The sequence below is a fragment of the Phycodurus eques genome, chromosome 23, assembly GCF_024500275.1.
Source record: "Phycodurus eques isolate BA_2022a chromosome 23, UOR_Pequ_1.1, whole genome shotgun sequence".
In the NCBI taxonomy this organism is placed as follows: domain Eukaryota; kingdom Metazoa; phylum Chordata; class Actinopteri; order Syngnathiformes; family Syngnathidae; genus Phycodurus; species Phycodurus eques.
Genome location: NC_084547.1, coordinates 6,603,101 through 6,628,156, shown reverse-complemented (window position 1 = coordinate 6,628,156; position 25,056 = coordinate 6,603,101). Strand labels below are relative to the sequence as shown.

The window sequence follows — 25,056 nt, the reverse complement described above, 5'->3', positions numbered from 1 at the left end:
TCAAAACAATTATCATCATCAGCTCAATAAATGACAATATTGAGGTTCAGTCATATTGGCCATTTTCCAGACTTATTAAAGACAGAACAATACTTCATCATTTGTACCTAAATTCTATATTAAAAATCCTTTTCAATTTTTGATCGTGTAAAATTCTAATTTCTTAAGATTGTGAATGTTGGGGTTTTCATTCGCTGGAAGCGGTAACCATCGAAATGATGTATACGAATAAACTCATCAAGTATTTCATTCGCGTGGAGTTCACGTTTTTGAATTGTGTAGATACGCATCTGTATATAAAGTCATGAAAGATAAAATCATACAAGAAGCAGTCAAAACAAATCGTTGACCTAATAGCGTAAGGAAAAGTTTTCGGAACACACACAAAAATTCAGCAAACAAGAAGATTGAACATTTTCGGATTAGCATAGACATAAAGCCAAAAACGTTGCTTTTCGAACAGTCAGTGGAAATGATGCTATTAGGCTAAGAGAGTGTGGAAAAAAAGAAAGAACACTGAGACATGTTGTCATACAATATATTTCAAGATCAATACACATTTGGAGGTCGAAAATGACCAAACTGTCCGAATACGCATGAGCAGCAGGATGACGACAGGGGGCGCCCTTGCATCACCTTCTCCGGTCAGCTGACTGACCCAAAACGTGCGCGTCACCGACTTCGTGTGACCGAGCGCAATCGACGTGCAAGACTGCAGATTTGTTTCGTTCGTCATTCGCGGATTCATCTGCCAACCCTGCCGCACATTTCCCTCGTGTCCACGTAAACTTTGCTCTTTTTGCTCTCTTCTTTGGCAGGAGGGGAGAAAAGTGGGGTGTTGACGTCACAAGGAGAGAGCGCGTGGTGGGGGATGTTGATGTTCAAATACACTTTCGTGGTCATTCTTTTCCAATTGTATACGCGTCGTGAAAGTAATTGCCCAATAAATTCTACCCAAAAGAAACAGAGAGAGACAGAGAGAGAGAGAGAGAGAGAGAGAGAGGAATGCGCCGCTAATGAGGATATGACGTCAGGTTAAGCGACCTGCAGCGAATGCAAAACAGGAAGTGGCTGCTTGCATTAAGAGAATAAGAGCGCCACTGCCGACTCCATTTGCTCAGCAGTTTTGATCGGAGGCACAATCAAAAGACATCACGTTTTAGGAAGCATCGGGCACCGTCAGTGCCATTTTCTACCCAGTTCGTCTTTGCTGTTAGGTGAGTTTCGTTTGAAGGCTAGGACCGGAAACTCCTGGTTTTTCCTTCAACTTGACGTCTCCCCGTGCGCAGCAGAAAGCGGACTGCCGCCGGAGAGGAAAGAGGAGAGAGGAGAGAGAGGGCAGAAGTGGAGTGGGGGGAAAGCGAGGCAATGGTGTAAGAGCAGGCGGAAAGCGACGAGGGGACGTCTTGTTCTTCCTGCCAACGTGCCTCCCGTCCAGCTTTGCCTTTTTGATGCCGTCCTGACGGAGTTTCGGGCCAATAACGGACTTGTTCTTTCTGGTGGGCTGAACCATGCAGAGGCTGCTGCTGCTCCTCACTTTGCTCGTCACTTTACAAACTGGTAAGGATGCCTTTGCCGTCAACAGGAAATGAGGACAAATATGTGGCTCTCTGTTGGTGTTTAGTGTGACGTGGTTGGTGGAGGGGGTGGGGGTGTGGGAAAAGGGAAACGGGAAACGCTGGGCTTTTCTTTCTTGTTCTTGTTCTTTTTCGAAGCACGCACGCACGCACGCACGCACGCCCGCACGCCCGCCCATGCCCTCCTGTGTTCCACAAATGACCTTTGGAGACGCGTGAGCGATGCTCGGACTGACCGTGAACGTGACGGCAATGAATGCGCTTGATCAGCTCGGCTCTGTCCTCTCCTCACCTGCATGCGCGCACCTGTGCCGACGGCATCGGCATCGACACCCTTTGCCTGCGCCGGTAGCAGCTATTTGATGGTCACAGTTGCTAGGAGACAAAGGATGGGGAGCATGGAAATGCCCACTGCAACCTGTTTGAAGGCGGTACCAGTGTGTGTGTGTGTGTGTGTGCGTGCCATTGTCTAGGTAAAGAGCGTGCGGCGGTGGGGGGGGTTCTGATAAAGGGTGATGTCACCGTGTCTGCCACCTGAATCGCGGAGGGCGGGTCGGGAGCGGCAACCGCCCGTGCCCGCGAATCCCCGTTTGGACACACGCGCCTCTTTGTTCACGTCTTGCTTTTTAGTCTACGTGACAATCACGCACACACATTGTCTGCAAGCCTGTCGCTCTTTATCGCGCTCCAAACACACACATTTGCTCGCCTGCGATAGCCGCGTCGCGGGGACGACGTCGTTGCTGACGTAAACAATATTTCACAGCCTTCGGTTTGAACACGGGGCCTTTTCACGATAGCGCGGTTGTGAGCAGAGCGACTCGTTACGACGTGATGAAACGGCTGCGATTGATTCAGCATCGCCGGTCTTGCAACGACGTACGAGCTGAGGAGCCGTTGGACGTGTTAGCGCATAATCAATCGGGGCAACGCACGCTTGTGTGTCGGACTCGAAAGGACTACGAGGAGGTTTGACCTGCATCGAGGTTCCACTGAAATGTTGACAAAGGTTCTAAAGCGCTGGCGTGCTTTTTGCCGTCCTCACGTGACGCGGACGAGCATGAAAAACGTATTTCTTCTCCGTCTGTGCGACGTCCGCACGTCCCGACACTTTAGCGCAGTTGTGCACCAAGTACCGACATTAAAAAGGCACTAGCGTAAGTTTAGCGTAGTTTGATTCCGAAAAAGTATACTTCGTATTATAGTCAGCCACTGTAAGTTTATCCAGTTTGGACTTGAACATAAGTCAAATAAAAGACTTAAGGATTCAAGTCAAATGTATTGCATAGGAAAGTGGAAAAAGGAAATGTTTAAAAAGCAAACCGTTCCTAAAGATGAAATGCGAATGTTTTGAACTTCAAAGTGAAATACAACCGAACTGTACTCAGGCGGGGCTTCTTTTGCGGCTTTCTCGCTCCGCGAGCCGTTTTCTATCTTCCTTGTTAAGGGTCTGGCTGTGGAATGTAAGCAAAGCTCAAGCCCATTTGCATATTCCAACCTGCGGCCCATCCGGATTTACGGGTCCGATGCCCGATTACCCACGTCCGTCTCTAAGCGGCAAGGACGGCGGCTTCTGAACCGCAGGAGCCGGGTGATGTGCCCCCGCAATTTTTGTCAGTGTTCTGTCAAGGTAAATCCCATTCGCGATGACTCGGCAGAAAAGTCCCCACTTAAGTTAGATAAGCGATGATCAAATGTGTGGTCAAGGATAAAGCAAGAGCTCCAAGGCCCTCGGGTTTGAAAGCCCCGATAATGTGATCGCGGCGGACAGGCAAAGAAAAAAAACCACATCCCCTTCAAAAGGTTTCTTTATGCAGAGTCCCCCAAGCAAGACAGGCGCACTTAGTCACATCTGACTGAGCCCAGCGGCCTCGTTTTCCCGCCACGAGTACACGGCCACATTCCGCAGAGAGGACCCCATTTTGGGAAGAGGCTCGCCGTCGGGGAGACAAAGCAGCGCCGCGGCGGGCGGCGGGCAGGTGGCTGAAACGTGCTCGAGAGCGGTCGGACGGAGGGCCGGCGTTCCGTCGAGAGCGGGCGGGAAAGCAAAGAAGCGAGTCGGTAAGCGTTACTCGAGCTCGACCGCCCCCTCGGCGAGGCTGCTCGTTCGCATAGAACACGTTGCGATCGTCTGGCCCGAGATGGGTCCCGAGTTACTTTGAACATTCCCCCTTTTCCACTTCAGCTTCTCTCTTTCCCCTGCGCCCCCACTTCTCTTTCCATCTACCCTTCTCTAATACCTTCCAGATGTGTTGCTTGCATTCCTCTGGTCGGCGGAGAGGGGAGGGGAGGCAGGGGGGGGGGGGGGGGGGGGGGGGACGAGGAGACGGTGGCGGATTGGCTCGTCGGGAGAAGAAGCATATGAATTCAAACTGGGAGCACATGATGAGAAAGAGGAGCTTGCGTATGGTAGCGCGCACACAAGTACGCTGGGTGCGAGCTTCCACAATGGACGGGGAAAACGAGTCACGGTCCCGTAACCTCAAAAGTAGTTCTTTCCCTCGTCCTCGTCTTCTCCCCCTCCCTCCGCAGGAATGCGGTTGACGCCGATGATGTCACTTCAGTTCGGCGCTCTCCCACTTTCGGCTCCTCGCCAGGGACGACGGGGGCGGGGGGGGGGGGGGGGGGCGGAGGGTAGAGAGCGGGAGGGGAGCGGGGGATTCGTCGCGCGCCGTCCATCTTCCCTTGACGGTAACATTAGGGTCAGCCTTCCGGCCAAATCGGTTTCCACCGCTCGGCCCGACGATTGCGCAACGAATAACGAGCGAGCGCTCCCATCGGCGGCGGTCATTAAAACGACGGCGTGCACATGCTTTATTTTTTTCCCCGTCAGACGCGGCCCTCGCCAACCTAATTACGCCCCGGGGGTCACACTTACCTTGACTCCAACTTCCCGACGAATCGACTTTACGTGTTTCGCGAGCCGTGTCCATTTTGTTAAAAGCACCGCACGCCATCGGAAGTGCGTTGACCCCACGAAGGGACCCACGATATGATCAGATGTGAAAAAAAGGTTCCAGTTCATCTCAAAAGGTGCTGGATGTGCTAAAGAATCCGGAGGAATGCACAACAGGAAGTGTCGGTCACCCCACAGCGTCACATTACAGGATTACCCAAAACTCTTTCTGTTCCTGGAACTTTCATTCTGATTTTCAACCCGGTTCGTCTTTGTCCTGCCCACAAAAAAAACTTCCCTGAACAGATTTCTTGCCGCTGTAAGTCGAGTTCGTGTCACGAATTGAATTCCTGCGGCGTCACAAGACGCGGACAGTCGAAGCGTGCGCAATCTTTGACTTTCAGGCCGCTCGCATCACCTCGAAGGAGGCTCGTGCGGCGGCGACGTCGGCGAGGCCGCCCGTGCCGACGCTATCGCTGCGCTCCAAAGGGCGGACGGGTCGAGGCCCCGGGTTTTTATTGGCCGCCCCCCTAACGGATGGCATCGCGACGACCGACAGTACGTACCAATGAAATGAGATTGCGCCGGAGCGGACCTCGGAAGAGATCGTTTATCGACGACGTGTCGCTTGTAAAATAGTCACGCTGTACTCGGTGATGTTTACGCTGCCCGTCGAGGTACAGCGACTCGGGAGCTGGGCTCGGCAACCGGAGAGCGACTTCTTGGCGAGTGATTCATGCGAAGGGCTACCAGCGACTTCTGAAATGACAAATTGGCTCCAATTATATCGATAATAAGATATTATTATAATGATCAACAATGAGGCGAGGCACACTAGAAAACAGCCCCTTTGATACATCTCTGCATGCGTTTACATTTTGTGATGATCACTTCTACATCATCACAATCACAATGTCCCATCACTTTTTGATTTTTGGAACATTCCCGCCGGCTACTGCCGGTCGAACCAATGAGTTGAAAAGTTCACGCGTCAGCTTTACTACTCCGCATCGACGTTTAACGCTTGAAGTGTTTCGAAGTGTTTTTGGTATCTCGTTTTACGGAGGACTTCAGACGGGGTGTCGCTGCCATGAATCTTTTAAGACAAGCAGCGATCAAAGCTAACGAGGCTCACCGCTATTCATACCTGGTGCCCGGGGGCATTATGTTGGCGATCCCTGCTCTAAAGTGACTTTAGGGACGGGTCGCTGCCCAAAATCAATAGGAAAGATTCATGATAACGTCGACCGTGGCTGCCGAATCCGGCGCTACGAGCAACACCGCTTCGTGTGTGTACGTCTCCCTCGTTCAAGCGTGTCCAGCGCGAGACCGTTGTGACTTGTGGTCGCCCTCGGTTACCGCCGCCGTCGTCGTCTTCTTTGTCGACCGCCGGCCGCGCCGGCTTCGAAGCGCTCGCGGATTATCAGCGGCCGGCTTTTCCTGAGCTCCGGCATATTCGTGCGCCCGTTATGTGTCAGATGCATCCTCGCCAAATTATCATATTATCCTCAGGTGATCCTGCCGTTGCCATGGTCACACTTTCTATCATTGTGTCAGTGGACTTCATGGGCTGTCGCCATGGCAACGGCAGCGGCGACAGAGGTCGGCCACGCACACGCGGCACTAAAGAATGGGCGGGAGCGACACATGCCGTCATGATATTAAAATGCACATTCGCCCTTGCGGGTCGACAGCAACCATTTTGATGGAGTGAGCGGGAAAGATAGCGGAAGCGAAAAGGGAGTTGGAGGACAAAAGGGCATAAAAGGGGAACAGAGTCGTTGACAAAAGACAGCGAGGGCTCGGTCGCCGACTGCTAGTGAAGGGGAGGGCTGCGAGGTAAGACGGCAAAGGAAAGGAGCGAGCAGGCGGACAATGCGGCAAACAAAAGACACTGTCTTTGTCCAAAAGCGCCCCCCACCACCACCCCCACCCCCACCCCTCCAAATTACACACACGCACACGCACACGCACACACACACACAGCCCAAAAGTCACCTTTGTGTTTTGAGCGTGAGTGCGCACAGTAGGTGCCCCTCAACCACCCCCACCCCCCATTATTGGGTCCCCGTATAGCGTCACCATGGTGATGAGTTATTATGGCCATCCAGGCGGTCGGCCATATTGTTGAGGAAACGCACGTGGCGGCGTTCCCGTCGCCTTAAATATCTTGTTTGCCCAAAACACGAGCTTTAGCGAGAAAAGGTACCCTCCACTAACTATTCTGCGAAAGTTGTGCAACATCTGACATACTTTCTGTTGTCAACTCACATCTCAACAAGCAGCAGTTCAGCAGATCGTGAACAAGTCACCCAAAAAAGAGGCTTGAAGCTGTTTCGTGCGACTCCCACCGTCAACCCGAAACAAAAGAAAACGGAGAATTACGCGTTGCATATCGAAAACAACCAAACAAATGTGCCTTAGGAATGCCTCCGCTATAGCTTCATTCGAACATATACTGGAAGATGCCATTGGCACGCTAACGGTTAGCATCAATAGTCACGGTGTCGTAACCCTTTAAGCAACAAATATTTGAACACAAACGGTGGAGCAACACATCAACAAACAATATCAGAATCCTCACACGCATTGATTATTTATCCTTTGCAAAAAAACAAAAAACTATCAGTGCCATCTTAGAGTGGTGACTCTTCTTAATTTGCGTCACGTATTATACTGCCCCCGGTGGCCCGGACAGGCACACCAGACCAGAATGAGCAGCACCGTGAGTCGAATTGGAGCATTGAATCCTTCGACCTGAAACGTCGCTGGCATTCAGCAGACGGGTAGATGAACGAAGATCCGTCACTTGTCGTAAATCCTATTTGTACACGGATCATTTTCCAAGGCGCACCTGATGATCTCTCACGGCACAACGGTTGGGAATCACTCAATTCATGGATGCGATCAAGTCATTTCTGACTCCAGCAGCATTAGTGTTGTTGTCTGGTCTTATTTCTGTATTTGCACAGGTGGGCCGAGCGAGAAGGGATCCGCGACGGTTCCGCGCCGCTCAATCTGCTTGTCGTGCTTTCGATCGACATCGACTCGGTGCCGCCTGACGTGGAGGAATGCGACTTTGTCCTGAAACGATGATGTCATCCTCCACCACGGCTCCGTCTGCGGACCTCCGCGTCTCTTTGTTCTCCGTTTTCCACAGCGCCATCGCACGCCGCGGCCAAAAACGGAATGGGGCAGACAACAGAATCAATTTGCCAGGCGGCGAAGTCATTGGAGGGAGGGCTGAGACCGTTGTGTCCGAGAGGCGTTTCTAGCACACCTCAAATCAAACCCAGCGGCATGAAAATTTGCGGGATCTTTTTTTTTCACCAAGAAAAGTGTAAAACCATACAATGCTCAGTTGCAGGGGCATGACTACGTTTTGACGTTTGGGGTGGCTTAGTGCCCCCTCCCTCCCCCAACAAAAAAAATTAGATTTACAAACGTGAAAAGGGGTATTGTATTGACGGTGTTCAACATAAGCACACACTACCGAATCATTTCGGGGGTCCTGAGAAGTTTTTACGGGGGCTTCAGCCAAGAGATACCGCTGCTTGGTTGTAAAGTAATATTTTCCCCATCACTTCAAAAATGGTTTGTTCCACCCAGTCCCCACACATTTCTGAACTTCAACCATTCAATACCAACACACGATCACGACCAGTCCTCATTTTTGCTGCGTTGAATTGTAGGTCACTCGTTACGTCGTAACTTTTTGTAGCTATGGGAAACAATTCCGGTGGTCAGACAGCAACACTGTGAGTTGTTCTATTTGGTAACATTCAAGCCAAGGTGCTACGAACTAGCTTACTGACCGGCGTAAGCGTTTCTTGCCCGTTTCCGGGCAGCCGAAGCACCCCTGAAATGAATCCAAGCGCCCGCGACCCTCCGATCCGGACTGTGTGCCTTACTTGGATATTCATCCCAGTCGAGCACGTTGGGAAGGTTTCGTCAGACCGCCAGATGCGCTCGTAAACACACCGGTGCGCAAAACCTATTTGGTCAGCTAATTTCCAACGTCATCTGTTGCTATGGCGACCCGAGCCTTTCATGCAGCCAAGGCGGGGGATTGGCTGGGGAGGTGTGAGGGAGAGAGGCAGGACGGGCACTAAAGAGAGGTAGGTAGCAGGGATTCGGCCAGAGACGACGACGTGAGGGATGCGTACGAATCCACGCTAGGGCCGTTTGACTCTTAAGACTGAACGAGTTCATGGAGAGAGAGAGAGAGAGAGAGATGATGCAAGCCTGGAGAGAAACGCTGAAATCGAGCGAGCGTTGACATTTACAACAGAGCGTCGGGGTGCGGGGGCAAATCGGCAGCACGCTCGCTAAAAATAGCTCCAGATGTCTTTGCGTGCATATGCCGCACCCTCTTGTTAGTTTTCAGGCACAAACGGACGCGGCGTTACCTCGCTGTGTGGTGCGAGAGGCGCTGGCAGGCCAAACTGCCCGTGGTGTGTCACGATCGTGAGTCGCCTGGTGCCGGCGTGCTGGCGTTGTGTTGATTTGACAAGCTGTGGCCGGTGCGGCGCGGACTTAATCCTGGCCTAGAGAGGACCGATGCTTACTTTGGAGACCGCCGGGAAAGAGGACATGTTCAACTCAAAAATAAACCCAAACGGCTGACCACCGTGAAAGCGAGATAGGAGCCGTCGTTTGGCCTATTGTGTTTTTTTTGCGTTGCTTTGACGTGTGGGCAAAACAAATTGAGATACAAGCATTGAATGGTGGCAGGTAACTCAACTGACTAACTGGTATTGGCACTCGCCCATCTCTACAGTTAAGATAAAAAATACTCGACATTTATTCTTTATCCCCTGCAAAGAATAATAAAGAGCAACACAATGTCCATTAAATTGGAGCAAATGGGGCAAAAACTGTTACATTCCATTGCATTATGTCTTTACTGTATGTTTTTATAAAATACAATAGGATAGTCTTTGTCTTTAAGAAACTTTTTTTTTAAAAATGTGTGTGGCTGGAACCGATTCATGGCATTCCCATTCATTTCAATGGGGAAAGATGATTTGACACGCACCGCTGTTTTGCTCGTGTTTTCCCGATGACAGAGGGAATGCTTTTTGGCAGCCTCCATCACTTCGACTGCTCCACCAATTTCAGTTCTCCTAAAACGTCAGCGTTTCATGGCGGTCAGGAGCAGCAAAGCGCTCCGACGTGTCGATTATACGTTTGGGCCGCAGCGCGGTCGCGTTTGCGTGCGTCCGCAGGAAGCGGCTCGCCAGCTACCGCGTTTAATTTGTGTACACGCGGTCACGGTTGTAGTTGTGCGCGACCTCTTTGTGTGGACGGGGAGCTCCGGCGGTATCTCGGGATGAGTGACTCAAGGAAATCAGGACACACTCTATATTTGTCACTGCAGCATAACCCACATCGTGAAAGAATACAAGTTCCCTCGCATACAGTTTGCGCTGCTCTCTTTGCCTTCATTTTTGTCTTTTTACACCGCAAGTCACACCAACACAAACACATGGTGAGAAGTGTAAACTGGATAATATGGAAATCAGAAGGCGAGGCGCGCACGTTTAAATGACTCGGTATCTTTGCCAACGCGGCCTCAGCGCGGGTGTTTTCTCCGCAGATTGTTCATCCTCAGCCGGCCGGGGTGAATTCACTTTGGATTACATTTGCGGTTTACTGTTGAGGGAATACCTCCAACTGGCCTCGCCGAGGTAGCTGCGGGGAGGATTTGCTTGGCCTCGGGCCGCCGTCGACTTTGCGGCTTCGTTTAAAAGAGAAGAAAAAAAGAAAACAGCCGGGGCCTGGCTAAAACCGCCGTTTTGGTGCTTTTTTTAAGAGTCCCACCTTCGTGTGCCGCGAATAGCGTCGGACAGGGGTCGGATTCTGACGTGTCGTTGCATGACCGCCTTTCATATCCAAGTTTTGTTTCTCTCATTTCATTTCATCGATGTGGGCCAAAAAGAATGGCTTCTATTGTTTTGGGGGCTCACTGTTGAATTATTCTAGGTATGCATGCCGCAGAGCTCCATCTGCATCTGATTCCCTCTTCTCCGTTCTCCGTGCAGCCCCGCACATCTCCTTTATCTTCAGAATATTAATGTGCAGCACTGTCAGAAGCTATTGTTGTGATTGGTGCGGGATTCTTTTTTTGTTTTTTTGCATGACCGCCTTCCTTCTCATTAGCGGGCGTACCGTACTTCGGCAAATCACGCCCGGTCCGGTCGAATATGCAGTAAGAAAGAGGACGAGCAGAAGAAGGACTGAGGGTCACGCCGGGGTGGGCGAGGCATATGGCGGTCGGTTAAAACAATGGTCAAAAGCGAGAGGGACGGGAGCCTTCAGAAAAGCGCCGGAGGCCTCGGAGGGAGACGTGTGAGGGAATGAGCCGGAGAGAACGAGGGGGGGTGGAAGGGAAGTGGGAGTGGGAGAATTTGGTTGGGCGTTCAAATAAAATGAAACGGCAACAGTGGGAGGCGACGAGAAAGGAAAGAAGAGAGACGGCTGAAGGAGGGCGAGAGAAAGTGCCGGAGGCTTGATATTTAATGTGATAAACGAGTTGTGACAGTCTGCCTCGAACCCCCTTCCGACCGGCAAGCAGGAGCACAGAAATAGAAGACATAATGGCTCAAAAGCACATACATGGCATTACGAATGTATACGGACGGAGGAGAGGGAGGGGCTAGTGTACTGCGGGGCTGCTCATTTATCGACAGCGGGGGGAGGAGCCGCACGTCACATGGAACGGCATCCGATACGATCTGGGCCTATTCGGTTACCATAAACATTTACAAATGTTCCTTGTAAAGGTTAGAGTTGCACGACATTGCAAAAAACCAAAAACAAGACACGGCCCTTTTTTTTCCACGCCAGTGATATATATTGCAATATGAATCAAATACATGGAAACCTAAAACTTTTTCCCTGCCTGATTTATTGTTTCGACCGTTTGCGACAGCGTCAGCGGAAACAAAAGTTCAATTGAGGCCCACCTGCATTTCAGTGTGCCGTCGTATTGAGCGGCTTAAGAGTCCTGCCAGACTTCAAGTTGAAATCATTTCCTTTCATGCCCAGTCATACTGGAGACACGTATAACACACCATGCGTTATATTGAAGTGCATTAGTAGGCACGACACGCGTCAATTTGTCCCTTCAAGATAACCGTAGCCCAGCCCCCTCCCCTCGATGTTATTGGTCACATTCTGAAGAGTGATACATATGGAACCACAGATACATTTCATGCAGGTGTGAAATTGTTCCCTTTGTCCTCATACAAGAAGATACTGTAAGTATACAACATTCTGGGTTCATCATTACCATGACACGCCAATCGTTTTGGTTAGCATGTCTATGGCTTTCGGCATTACTGTATAGGGAGCTGATGTTCATTTTTGGAATTCGTAGTTTTACACTAAACTCTAACCGGGAGTGACAAACAGCTTGACGAAAGCCCATTTGGCCTCTCATTGGAAGAATTGTTTGCCATCTGTCGCACTGCACACAGCCACTCCGGAAAACAAAACGTACGACGCACTCCGAAGGGAAGGTGCCGCCATACATTTCATGACCTGCGATGTGACCGCTGCCCGCATGTAGCCGACATCGCGACGACGACGCTCAAACGATATATCGCGCGCCTGCTGTTAGGGTCGCCGACGTGGTAACAATAACGCACAAGCTCCACGCTGCGCGGGAGTCCCGTTTCGGAGGGACGGCTAATTCCAACTTGTTTTTTTGCTACTTCCACACAATGTCGTCTCTTTCTCTCTGTTTTTGGCTCCATTTTCCACGCTAAGCAGCGCCACACCGGTTGATCTGCCGGGGCATAATAGCGGGGGGCCAAGCGAGCACACAATGATGGCCACTGTAGCTTCAGAAGCCTCCGAGATGACTCACAGGGAGGAATGAGCAAGAGGGGCCGAGGTCGGGGGATGGAGGCGCACGGTCGAAATTGCCTTTTGGTATCCTCTCGACTGAGTCGGCACGAGATGCGTCGTCTTCTTCCTTCTTCCGACCGATTTCCTCCGGTAACGGCCGAGAGCCGGCGTGCGATCCAAGACGGCGATCGCGACATTCCATTGCAGCGTAGTCAGTTAGCCCCGAATAAAACCACGGGCGAAATCGGCGTTTCCTTGAGGGAGATTTGACAGCTCGTCCGCCCCCATCGACCACTCACTTTTGTTTTTTTCCTCATCTCTTCAAGTCTGGACCGCCAGATTCTCCCAGGAGCCGGCGGACCAGTCGGTGGCGCGGGGACAGAGGGTGATCCTCTCCTGCGTCGTCTTCAACTACTCGGGCATCGTTCAGTGGACCAAAGATGGCCTGGCGCTGGGCATCGGCGAGGACCTGCGGGGTGAGACGTCAAGTGTGCAAATGAGAAGTCTCTTACGAGGCCGGCGCTCGTGAATCTGGGAAAATCGTTTGGAGCTCTCGGGAGCTTTATGGCGGTCAATCAACTGGATTGAAAAAGACATTAAAAAAATAAAATAATGTCCACCGGGAAGGCTCGCATCTGGCCCAAACCCATTTTTATCGACTTTGGAAAGTCACCCTTGTAAGATCACACTGCTCCCTTTTTGCCATCCAATTTCCAGTACATGAAACATAAAGTCCCTACAAACTGAAAGCGAATGTCTTGTAAATTGGACACACCCAGTGTTGCCACACTTACCTTGAAAAAGTGACTTCGTTACTTTACTGATTACTTGATTCCAAAAGTAACTAAGTTTGAAGAAAGTAACTTTGAAGTTACTTTCAGCAGCAGCCGAGCGGCAGGAATATCACTCCTCCACAGTACAAAAAAAGCATGAACTTAACCGTAACACTTCGCGGAAGAGTCTTAACTGATGGATGCCGATTGTAGTCCATCAAGGCAACTGCGTGTGTGTGCGTGCGTGAACGTAAACGTGAAACTGAGTGACACACACACACACACACACACTATTGCTCCCGCCATCGTAATTTTGACGCGAAGAGCGAGAAAGGTTGACGATTCCGCAAGTGTTTAACTCGCAAAGTGTGACGTCAGCCGCGCAGCGCGTGAAACCAGCTCACAGCCCGACTCCGAGTCGAAAGCTCTCACTTTTCATTGTAAATATGATTGAAGATATGTATTCGAAGTCCTTAGTGAGGGAGTCAGTCCTTATTGTATGACGATTTATGACTTCGGCATGAATAATTCACTCACAATGCAACGCACGCTGAACATGCTTCTTTATGTGTAAATAAAAAAGTAACAACAATCAAATACACTTTTTACGAAGGAAAAGAACAATAATAGTGTGCGCTTTTCTGCCTTTTCTCCGTTATGTACACACACTTACGTCCAACAACGTGGCGCTCTACAGCGGCCACGCGAGCGGACTATCCGAAGGGAAGGAGGCGTTTTCCCGGTGGAGGTGTGACGAGCCGAATAAGCACCGAGGCGAACCAAGTGTGTCACTAGACACCATTTTATCCATGGCCCAAAAAAAAAAAAAAAAAACGCTGAACCTCCACAACTGATGACCACAAAGTTCTGCCTTTGCATGTTTTCAGCAATTATGTTCAAACGTGTCATGTAATTAGTAACAAATGAGCTCGTTATTATTGAGTGAAAGCGTCCAAACCATTCCTAAATGGGCAAAGCTGCACGTCCAGGCACAACACGGTGTTAGTCAAATGTGCTTTGCCAGAGTTGAGCACACAAACAGCACGGTAGTTTTTGTGCGTATAACAGATGTGTGTGTGGCTTCTCTGGGCTTTAAATACGCTTCCTTGCCCTCCACATTTCACATGCAAATGCATGTCTAAACAAGGCGCACATGCACATGCGAGCACGAGCACGAGCAAGGACACACAAGGTTAGGAGGAGAGCAGCCTAACAGCTCTCTCGCTCTCGCGCCGCCTGAGCAGCAAATTGTGTGTAACGCGCCGTGGAGTCAATTTGACTGCTCCAAAAAGAGTCAATAAATGCATTACGACTTGGCGACCGAGGGCGTGAATGCCACCTCTCGGTGAGCTCGTGCAGCAGTGGCACAGCTGGCGCAAACGCGGAGGGGCGGAAGGGAGCGGATCGTGTGACGTGTGTGCGTCACACGCTGAAAAAAGGGAATTAATAGAACAAGAAAAATGTAACACAATGAGGAATATTTAACTTCAAGATCCCGGAAAGATAATGGAGAGATTTGTTTCTCAAATACGTACATTGTACATGTCGAGTTGGGGTTTTCAAGGTGTCGGAGGCAAGACAAAACGTGCCGGACCCAAGTCCGGGCGGGGCAGCCGGGAGGCCAAGTAGGACTGCGTTCATCTCAAAAAGGCATTTTTATTTCAAAAACCAAAAAGGGCAAACAAGGATTGTGGCGCAAACGCTAAAGTAACAAAGTCCAAAAAGCTTCATTCCAAGTAACGGAGAAACACGGAAGCCAAAAATAGCGACCACTAAGAAACGTAACAAGATGAGGAAACTCGGGCTACGGCAACTGACGACAACCAACAAACGACAATGCAGCAGCGAGGACGGAAAGCAAGGGAAATACAAACACATTGACGAGACGACGACGAACACCTGGACGAGACACGAGTGGCCGGAGGGAGGTGATTGGTTGACGCGAGGCAGCGGGCTGACGAGAACAGGTGCACCAAACGTGACACAGGAAAAGTTGACAAAAGCATGAAACAAACTAAATCCAATCAATCAGAACCAAGTCAACAAAACAAACGGAACATGACAACAATACAAGTGTGGGGATAGTTGCTAAAAATGTGCAAAGACTGACAACTATGTCGTCCTCAATTGTGGAGCTCCAGCGTGAAACTGTTGTTCACATTTGAGTTTTACTGAATTTTCTTTGCTATTCATTGCTTGCGGAAGTGGTTATCTGGCACAGTTGTGACATGCGGTTAGCTCGCCAACGTTGCCAACACCCCGAAAATGTCTCTTCCCTTCAGACGGCCCGCTGGTGTGGCCTCTTTAGAGCGCCTCATTGTCACTTGTGAGTGCGCATATGTCATGTAGAGAAGAAGAAGAAGAAGAAGAATGAACAATCACCTTTTATTGTCATGAAAAAAAACCTCCAACTTGACAGCCAGTGTTAGGACCGAGGCTTTGGGCATGAGAGCGCCTCGTTGTCGGCCTCGGGTGCACGCATGTCAAAAATCTCTTTTGAGGCCTCATTTTACCTACTTGGCGATTTTTTTAAAATCAATCCAATTTGGTTGAAGCTAAATTAAAATCTGCCAATAGAACGGGAAAATGTGTCTTGGCGAGAGGTAGCTTGAGGTAAACATAGCTCGACTCGCATCACCTCACATTTATTAGCAGTACCGGACCAACACCCATAGAAACGTACTCTTAAATTGTAACTTATAATAAGTTCACATTTTAAGGACAGAAACGCTCGACGCATGTGAAATGCTCTTTCACAAAAGGTGCCCGGTCGGAAAAAAATCTCTCAGCATACAAAGGACGAGAAGATTTGAGATATTTCGTCGTTCATCGTGTGGACAAGCATTCCTTTCCCCTCGTGATGAAAGGACAACGGTCTGGAACTTTCCTACGGCTGTTAAAGGATTTGCATTTTATACGAAGAAAGATTTTATGTGAATTCCAGAACAAACGAGTTGAGCAAAACCGTTTCAACTGTGTGTTTTCCCAGCCTGGCCTCGGTACCGAGTGCTGCGGGTCCAGGAGCTGGGCCAGTACAACCTCGAGATCTTGTCGGCCGACCTGTCTGATGACTCCTTGTACGAGTGCCAAGCCCCCGATGCCGCCCTGAGGTCCAGGAGGGCCAAGCTCACCGTCCTCAGTACTTGTTGACCATGATATTTGATTATCCGTTCGTTGCTTTCTGTGCCAGATTTGATCCACATTTGGATCTGGCTCATGTGTAAATCCGTTCTTCAGAACTTGCTTTTTCTGACCTCCCCTCGCAGTCCCCCCAGACGACCCGGTGATCGACGGCGGTCCGGAGGTTCTGCTCAATGCGGGGGAGTCCTACAACCTCAGCTGTGTGTCTCGGGGTGCTAAACCGCCCTCCGTGATCGAGTGGCTTAAAGATGGCCTGCCTGTCGATGGGGCCGTCAGTGGCACCGTGAGTCCCAATTGAAAAACACACACACACGCACGCACACACGCACGCACGCGTACGGTGGTCTTTGACACGCTCAGTAATTTCTCCAGGAGGTTCTCCCAGACCGTAAGAGGGTGACCACGCGCAGCTTCCTGCCCATCCACCCCATCGACGCAGACACAGGGAGGAACTACAGCTGTGTGGCCTCCAACCTGGCGGCCCCTGCGGGCAAGAGCACAACTGTTACCCTCAATGTGCACCGTAAGCTCAGCAAACCCAAACGAAACTGTTTGGTGTCGCTGATTTGGAGCCAAACATCCCATTTTGCCCTTTGTGTCTCGCAGATCCACCGACAGTGACCTTGTCCATCGAGCCTCGCTCCGTCCTGGAGGGCGACAGGGTCACCTTCACTTGTCAAGCCCAGGCCAATCCCCCGATTATGGGCTACAGGTGTGCGACTTTTGCGCATTTAAGCCGACCTAACCAAGAGCTAGGAAACAGCAGAGGTCCTCGCACTCGGTATTTAAGTACAGACTTTAACTTCGAAAAAGTCTAGAAGCCACACGATCTCAGTCAGCACCATATCATTCCTCCCCGGTCTGGCACAATTCCGATTTTGAGATGAACAAAATACCCTTTTTGACTGCAGCACATGGGAACAAAGCGCATTCGACCGCCTACGTCACTTATTCAAAAATAATGCGTTCGTGTCATGCGAAAGCTCAGTCCAAGAATTTCAAATGAGAGGCGCTAACTTGCTCCAAAACTAGAAAGGAAGAACAGCAATCCTGAAAAGATTCCCAACGCACGTGAACACTTTAGAACTACCCCTGTTTATTCACTATTATTCAATAGTGGCGCTACTCCCACAAAATATAAAACTCTTTTCAAAAGTATCCAACTTCATCTCATGTACTAATTCAATCCATTTATACCAATCGCAAAATGGGAAAAGACCTCTGGGTGTCTCCGGACAATGATTACTGGGCGCAAATCTGCAGAAATACATTCTCAATGACAAAAAAAGCAAAACGGTCATGTACAGCTAATGCGGTTTAAAGTACTCCCTAGATCACAAATTACGCAATACAGTATGCACAAAATCGGCTATTCAAAATTATTCGAACAAACACGTTAAATTACCGACTGATGACAAACGATTTGGTTTTTTTCAGATTGGATGGAGAATTTTTAGACAAATCTGTACAGCAACAAAGTATCGGTACTTGCGTCACCACCGCTAAATCTTGCCTACGTTTGGATTGTCAACAAACCGCTCCGCCCTTCTCTCCCTTAGGTGGGCCAAGGGCGGCGTGGTGCTGCAGGGCGCCAGGGAGAGTGTGTTCACCACCAAAGCGGACCACTCCTTCTTCACCGAGCCGGTTTCTTGCCTCGTCTTCAACGCCGTGGGAAAGACCAACGTCAGCATCCTGGTGGACGTTCACTGTGAGTGTCCCGACGAGGTCCGCTCAAACCGGCTTCCCTTATTCCTCCCGTGAACGACCTCCTCCTCGCTGTCTCGCTTCGCCCTCTCCAGTTGGTCCCGTTCTGTTGGTGGAGCCTCAGCCCAAAACGGTGGACGTCGACTCGGACGTCAACCTCAACTGCAAATGGGCCGGGAACCCGCCGCTCACGCTCACGTGGTTCAAGAAAGGTTCCAACATGGTAAGAAGAAAAAAATGCCGAACTCTTCAACTGAATAGTTATCGCCGCACGGTAAATTACGCGACGTAAATACGGACGGCGTCCACCGGCACAGGTTCTGAGTAACAGCAACCGACTGTACTTGAAGTCCGTGAGCCAGGCCGACGCGGGCCAGTACGTATGCAAGGCCATCGTGCCGCGGATCGGCGTCGGGGAGACCGAGGTCACGCTCGCCGTCAACGGTCAGGAAATGCCAAACCGGTTCAAAGTTCAAAGCCGCCTTGTACCACTTTGGAACCCCAACCCAGGAAATGAAATTCAAACTCGAGCCTTTTTTCTACAGGCCCACCCATCATCTCCAGCGACCCCATCCAGTATGCAGTGCGAGGGGAACGGGGCGAGGTCAAATGCTACATTGCGAGCACACCTCCTCCAGATAAGATTGTAAGTAGCGCGGCCGCTTCAAGACGACCCTTCCAAATTGGATTCGACAAGCGAGTCAATATGCGGTGCCTTTGAGACCGCATGTTAAAAGACGTCTCGTCGCAGGCCGAACGGAACGTGTGCAAATGTTTCACTATTCTGCTTGGTGTTCATGGTAACTGAGTGATTCTGACGAGGAAACCAAAAGGCGCTTCCCAACCGATGCATGCGCAAAATCTCCATACAGGAGGAGGTGAAGGTGAACAATTTGGTGCTGATCCAAATTCAGATTGTTTGGCCTCGGGGGCTGTCTGTGCCCTACAAAGTGCCATCTCACACAGTACCATTACCGCCTCTGCTTTTAAGCACTGTCCCTTCTTCTGTTGGGGAGGGCGGGGGGGGGGGTATCAACAAACCACTTTTAGCTCCTGTGTCAGGAAAGCGTCCCGGATGCTTTCTCCGCTCAGCTGCATCACACGGGCGTTCGTGTTTCCTTGACAGATGCGTCCTGACTGGCGGCGCGCTCCCCTAATGCGGGCGCCGCAGTTTGGGACATGAAAAGATTTATAAAATATAAAAAGGACGGAGGGAGGAACACTTGTCCCAGTAAACGCCACAGCTGGGAGATTCTCCTCCTGCGGAACAAGTGGGCACCTTATGGGAACATGTGGGCTTATGCATAATTAACTGGCTTGAGTACAGTATATGTTGAATAATACAGCTGCTTTTAGTGGCTTTAAAGATGGTGGACATGCAAGATTCCCCTCACCCCAAGCTTGCCCTCTGCGTGCCACGTGCATGCATGTCATTAGATCAAGAGGTTACTGTCACTCGAGCGTCATGAAATCGGCGATATACTGTACGGTGCGATATTTTGCTGCGACTCTACATTTCCCCCTGCATCACCAAGCAGTATGTGGTGGAATAACAACGTGCGCAGGTGTGGGCGTGGAAGGAGAATGTGTGGGAGGAGGAGAAGGGCACGCTTCTGGAGCGCTACACGGTGGAGCAAAGCAGAACGTCGGCCGAGGGCGGCGGCGTCCTCTCCACCCTCACCGTCAACAACGTGATGGAGTCCGACTTCCTGACCTCGTACAACTGCACGGCCTCCAACTCCTTCGGGCCCGGCACCATGATCATCACGCTGGAGGAGACGGGTGCGTTGTTCACAGAGAGAACTGACCCCAATACAGTGGTGCCTTCAGATAATAGTCCTTTTTCGTTGCCGATAAAGACTACACGTTTGCGAGTATTGTTATAAGTCGACATGTGTTGAGACACCGATTGTGCTTTGGTATCTGTTGCTTCTCAAACCGCAACTATTGATGCTAACTCTTAGCATATCAATGGAATTTTAGTTAGCAATAAGCTAATCTGACTTTCCTAAGGCAAAACAATGTGGCCGTTTTCAATACACAACTTGTAATTGTCTTTGTTTTCAGTGGCGTACAAAAGGTGGGGGGGGGTGCGATGGCCCCAGGCATCCACCTGGGGCGACGCAGCCAATCAGGGTTTGGGGTGCGTCCACCCCCGTGCCCCTATACATTTTCCTGAGCAAGCGTCGCCAAGAGGCGCCAAAGTCGTAGCTGCCGTCGACGATCGCTTTTCGAGGGCCATCAAAGGTTTTTGGGCCCTGGGCAGCGGTGTTTGTTTTATGTTTTAGGGAGTGGCATTTTTTTTGGGGGGGGGGTGAATTGTTCAGTATTTCCCAAAGTGCTGCAAATTAGCGCTCCCCAGTATCTCGAGGCACCACTTTCAAGTCAAAAAAAAATGCTGTTTTCTGATGAAACTGAACTTGATGTTATTTCAGAGGAGGTCCCAGTGGGGATAATTGCCGGGGGGACGGTGGGCTCCACCATCCTCTTGTTCATCTTCCTCCTGATCCTCGTACTCATCTTCTACTGGCAACGCAAAGGCAGTGAGTCACGCCACCAAGCAGCACCGTGACAGTTTCATCATCGTGAAACAATCTGTAACGGAGACGTTATTTCCTTGGCGTAGGTCAAACAAATTCAAGCAGAAACTGTAAGAGTACACCTCTGCAACACAGCGATAATAGTTTTCGATATACAGTACAAGAAAACTCTTTCGACTTGTCAAAACACGCAGCGCAAGACGTGGGTGTATGCGTGTGTGAGACTTGGGCCCGTTTTGCTTCCAGGTCGGCGAGGGGTCACGCTGGGAAAGCCGGACATTAAGGTGGAAACCATAAACAAGGAGAGCCACAGCTTGGAGGAGGACTCGGCCAGCGTGTCCACGGCCTCACGCATGGTGAAGGCCATGTACTCGGTCAGCTGTGTGTGTGTGTGTGTGTACGTGTGCGTGCGTGCGTGCGTGCGTGCGTGAGTAACCTCGCTTTCCCGCGAGTTCTCCTATTTTAACGCCTTTAATTTTTCGTGTGACATTTTGTTGCATCCTTCCCTCTCCGTCTCCTTTTTGGTTTGGTTCTCCTCTTTGACCGTTTAGTTTCTCCCCTCTGTGTCTTTCTCTCCCTCCAATCAGCCCTTTAAGGACGACATCGAGCTCAAGTCGGACCTCCGCAGCGACACCGCGGACACCCGCCAGGAGTACGACCTGAAGGTGAGCCCTCTCCACTCGTTTTACGCCCGCGCACGGTGCAACTTGTCATGAAAAACAAGAGCAAATAGAAAAACAAGTCAAGCCGGCATGCATATTTTCTGCACTTTTGACCCTGCGGGGTTAGACTGAGGTGATGAATATGATGAATTTTCATGCATGTAGCTGTCAAAATGTTGCCCCGCACAAGGCAAAGCCTCCAGTTGGAGAACGAGTCGGATCATTTTAAAGACATGAAGCCACGCCGGGAGGTGGTCAGATCACCCCGACGTTTTTTTTTTCTCCCCTCCCTCTGCGGCCTGAAGCGCCAAGGCTTGCGAAACGATGGCCGAGTGACGCGTCCGGTTACGCGAGAGATGATGGGATGGAAGATTTGCGTCAGGAATAGTCCGTCTTCCTGCGCCCGCTTTGTCGGGGAGATTGGGCTCGGATTCGTGAACTGAAAGCGTAGCGAGGCCGTGAGCCAGGCGCCATTCTAGGATCAGAGGTTTAGGGGTGCCGGGCTCCTGATCCAAGCAAGATCAATTGCACAGTTTTGTACAGTTTAACACAAGAAACATAAAACTTTTGGGGAAAGTCGAAACCATCAAAGTTATTTCAGTGTTGCGCTCCAAGTCACTTTGATAGAGCAGCACCTCTGCATACATGGTTGTTGGTTTTTTTTTTTTTTCCTGGAGTAAACTAGCCCGCTATAGTGAGTACTAAAACTAGCAAAAATGGACCTTGGACTTATTTTTGAGCCTTTTATATGAAATGCAATGCACAACATGTGAAACACGACAACAGAAGTTGACTTTTGAATGCGAAGAAATCAAATCCTCAATGTTAATTAGCATGGAGTCAGTCAGCTGGTCAGCGGCACCTCGGCTTTAATATCAACCCGCGTTTGTCTCGTTCCAATTCAGACCGAGGACAGCGGTGCCGTCGCTGATCCCCTGAAACGCTTCCTCCCTCGCTAAAACATCAGCTAAGCCTACCTAACGACAAAAACGATTAAATACAGCGACAATGAAGAACGGTCATGTTAATAGTGTGTTGGCATTGAATGGCAGAAGTTAAGAAGTGTTGCACACATCCTGGTTCAGGCCAGGTACTTCGAATTGGAATGCGTTATATCAACCTGGAAGTCAGTTTATTGCTCTTTTCAGAGCCGAGTGGGGAGAGGTGGGAGGGATTGGGCGGAACAAACGCAAGCAGGTGCTCTAGTTTTCTTCTTCAAACCGTACTGTCGTGAAAATGCAGAGAATACATTTGGTGTGCATGCATGAAGGCGATTCTGATTGGGATTGCAACCACATCGTAATTAGTACTGATCGGAACCCTTTCTACGACTGACGTCGCCGCGCTCCATTTGAGAAGCATTTTGACGCCGATGTTTTCCCAGGATCCCACCAACGGCTACTACAACGTACGAGCTTCCACGCTGGACGAAGGTCGTCCCGCCTCGCGCTCCACCATGCACTACTCCGACTACCGCTCCCCCACCGGTACTCCGGGGGGCGCCGCATCCATTAGCGGCAGCAGCGCGGGTGGGTCGGGCGCCGCGGCCCCCGGCCCGCCGGGCCCCCTCACCTCCCCGGGCCGCCCGCAGGCCTGCTACGACCCGCGGCCCCCTTCCAGACTGTCCCACATCAGCTACGCGCAGTTCAACACTTTCACCCGCGGGGGCCAGAACCAGCAACCCCCCGGCAACCCCGCTCCCACGGCGGGCGACTTCCCGGGGGACTGCGGCCTGCTGGACTCCACCTCCCAGCTGGCGTACGACAACTACGGCTACCCGTCGCATTACCAGACGTACCGGATGGGGTTCGCCCCATCGAGCCTGGCCCCGCTGGAGGCCGGCCCCTCGTACGAGATGTACGGGGTGGGATCGGGCGGGGCCGGTCCGGGCGTCGGCGCGGCCGCCGCGCCGACGGGCTCGGACACGGGACTCGGCAAGTACGGCAGCTCCGCTCGCTTCTCCTACACGTCGCAACACTCCGACTATTCTCACAGCCGACACACGCAGAGGATGCAGACTCACGTGTGAAAGCGACCTAACGGCCCGACCGGTGTCTTCGACAGAGCATTGCGGCTAAAACCAACACACACACATATTTCCACGCGCAAACACGGCACATGTACGGTTATAGAGGAGCGCGCCCGTGAGACGGGAGGAGGAAGGTGGAGACAAAAGCGCGGCCGACGTGTTTGGAAACGGGAGCGCTGAGAGAGCGGACGGCGCGAGTCACAATCACGACGAGGACCACGACGCAGACGCAGACTTTGCATCGACTTTTGTCAAGGGCGCCGGACGGCAATGACTGAAAATGACCGGGACCGGCCCGTCGCGGTGCCCCGAGGCCGGAGCTCATCGAAGAAACAGGGCAGGCTTGCGAACCTTGCTACGGCGAGCTCTACTAACTCGGCGGAAGGCCGAATAGATCAACGTCCACTACGGTACATGTGACTGAGTCATTTATGCTCATTTTTCTTTCAACTTTTCCCATCATGCTTCTTAGCCAAGGGAAAGTGGTTGTTCTAGGAAGGCAATCATCCTTTTGCACCGCATCAACACTATTCACGCTTGGACGTCTCCCATCTCTATCTGTCCTCTTTTCATTTGCACACCTGACTAGAGCTTTGTATTCTATTTTTTAAGATTACAGATGAATTATTTTTTGTCAATGTAAAACATGGAACGATGTGTGTGTACGGACCAAACGTTTGAGGGGTTGTGCCGTCAAAAAGGGTATATAAGTGTATAAAAGAAACCTAGTGCCAAGTGTTGATCTTGTAGACCATGTAGAATATATGCAGTAGAAGCTCCTTCTGTTGGCGACCGTGGCTTTACAAACCAGGTGAGGGACCTCGGGTCAGACTGTGTTTTCTCAGCTCGAGCCTCCACGAGCTCGAAACTTGGAAGAACGGTGCGGACGGTGAGAAAAACACGGAGGCGGGGTTTAGAAGGGAGCGGCCTTATCGGGAGAACAGGATCGTTTCTCGTCGTCTGCCTGCCAAAAGAGAATGTGTACGGAGGGAAGGCCGTCTACAATATTGACATGTAGTAATGAGCGCGTCTGTCTGTCTGTCTGTGTGTGTGTGTGTGTGCGTGCGTGCGTGCGTGCGAGAGAGACGTCGGGACGGCGTGTGCGGGCAACGGCGCGCGCATCAATTTGTACAGCGTGTTTGTACAGATGTGTGAACGGATACATGCATACTCCAAATCTGACTCGTGCGTGCGTGCGTGCGTGCGTGGGACTGTTGTATGCATGTCCGGCTGTATACAATGTGTGTGTTTCAATATACGTCTGTATCATTTCGCTCACAATCTAGTACTTTTATACCTCTGGTAGGACTGTATCCTGTATTATTGTGTCTTTGAATTTAGAAAAACCCAATGTATATGTTATTGTACTGTTCCGTAGCAGGAAAAAAAAGCGTTTTCAAATGTTATCAAACTCATTTTTATTTCTTTACCTTCAAGATTTTTAAAAAAATGTATGTAATTATTTTTCCACAGTATTACATAAATAAAAGCACTGTTTTTTAATAAAAATGAAATAATTCCGTCTTTCCTTATTTTGATTATTAACCCATCATATTATATTTCAATTTGACTATATTCTATATTCAGAGGTGGGTAGAGTAGCCAAATATTGTACTCAAGTAAGAGTACTGTGACTTTCGAATAATATTTCTCAAGTAAAAGTAAAAAGCAGTCATCCAAATATTTACTTAAGAGTAAGAAAGTACTCAATGAAATTACTTTTTTTTTTTAACCAAAGCATGGACATCAGATAATAAATATATATATATATATATGTGGGAGTCGTCACACACCTGCCACCATTTCAATGTTTAACTGCCCCAAAAACGACAACACGTGCATTGGGCCCGACAGAAACATTGTTTGCTTTACTTCGTGCC

The 25,056-nt window shown here is 50.4% G+C and overlaps 1 protein-coding gene across 5 annotated transcripts; it reads left to right on the top strand.

Annotated features, from left to right (window-relative positions):
• The first annotated feature begins 1,134 nt into the window (after nt 1–1,134).
• On the top strand, nt 1,135–24,692 carry kirrel1a (kirre like nephrin family adhesion molecule 1a). 5 transcript variants are annotated; one of them, XM_061668854.1, is made up of 16 exons: nt 1,135–1,217; nt 1,293–1,560; nt 12,654–12,803; nt 16,090–16,239; nt 16,367–16,524; nt 16,614–16,764; nt 16,848–16,953; nt 17,801–17,949; nt 18,041–18,168; nt 18,263–18,389; nt 18,491–18,591; nt 19,511–19,727; nt 20,381–20,488; nt 20,732–20,841; nt 21,073–21,150; nt 22,532–24,692. In XM_061668854.1, the coding sequence occupies exons 2-16, from the start codon at nt 1,512–1,514 to the stop codon at nt 23,174–23,176; spliced, it is 2,427 nt and encodes an 808-aa protein (XP_061524838.1). In that variant the 5' UTR covers nt 1,135–1,217; nt 1,293–1,511; the 3' UTR covers nt 23,177–24,692. The 5 variants fall into 5 exon arrangements, with proteins under 5 accessions (XP_061524838.1, XP_061524836.1, XP_061524834.1 ...); XM_061668852.1 differs by having other exon boundaries at nt 21,037–21,150; XM_061668850.1 differs by having other exon boundaries at nt 20,732–20,859; nt 21,037–21,150.
• The last annotated feature ends 364 nt before the right edge of the window (nt 24,693–25,056 follow it).

What these genes read in the sequence shown, in the direction of transcription:
- kirrel1a (XM_061668850.1), top strand. Translation starts at nt 1,512, where the DNA reads ATGCAGAGGCTGCTGCTGCTCCTCACTTTGCTCGTCACTTTACAAACT. An exon ending in TCAAGAAAGGTTCCAACATG is followed by an intron (nt 18,169 to 18,262) that starts GTAAGAAGAAAA and finishes CCACCGGCACAG; the next exon opens with GTTCTGAGTAACAGCAACCG. An exon ending in CATCACGCTGGAGGAGACGG is followed by an intron (nt 19,728 to 20,380) that starts GTGCGTTGTTCA and finishes ATGTTATTTCAG; the next exon opens with AGGAGGTCCCAGTGGGGATA.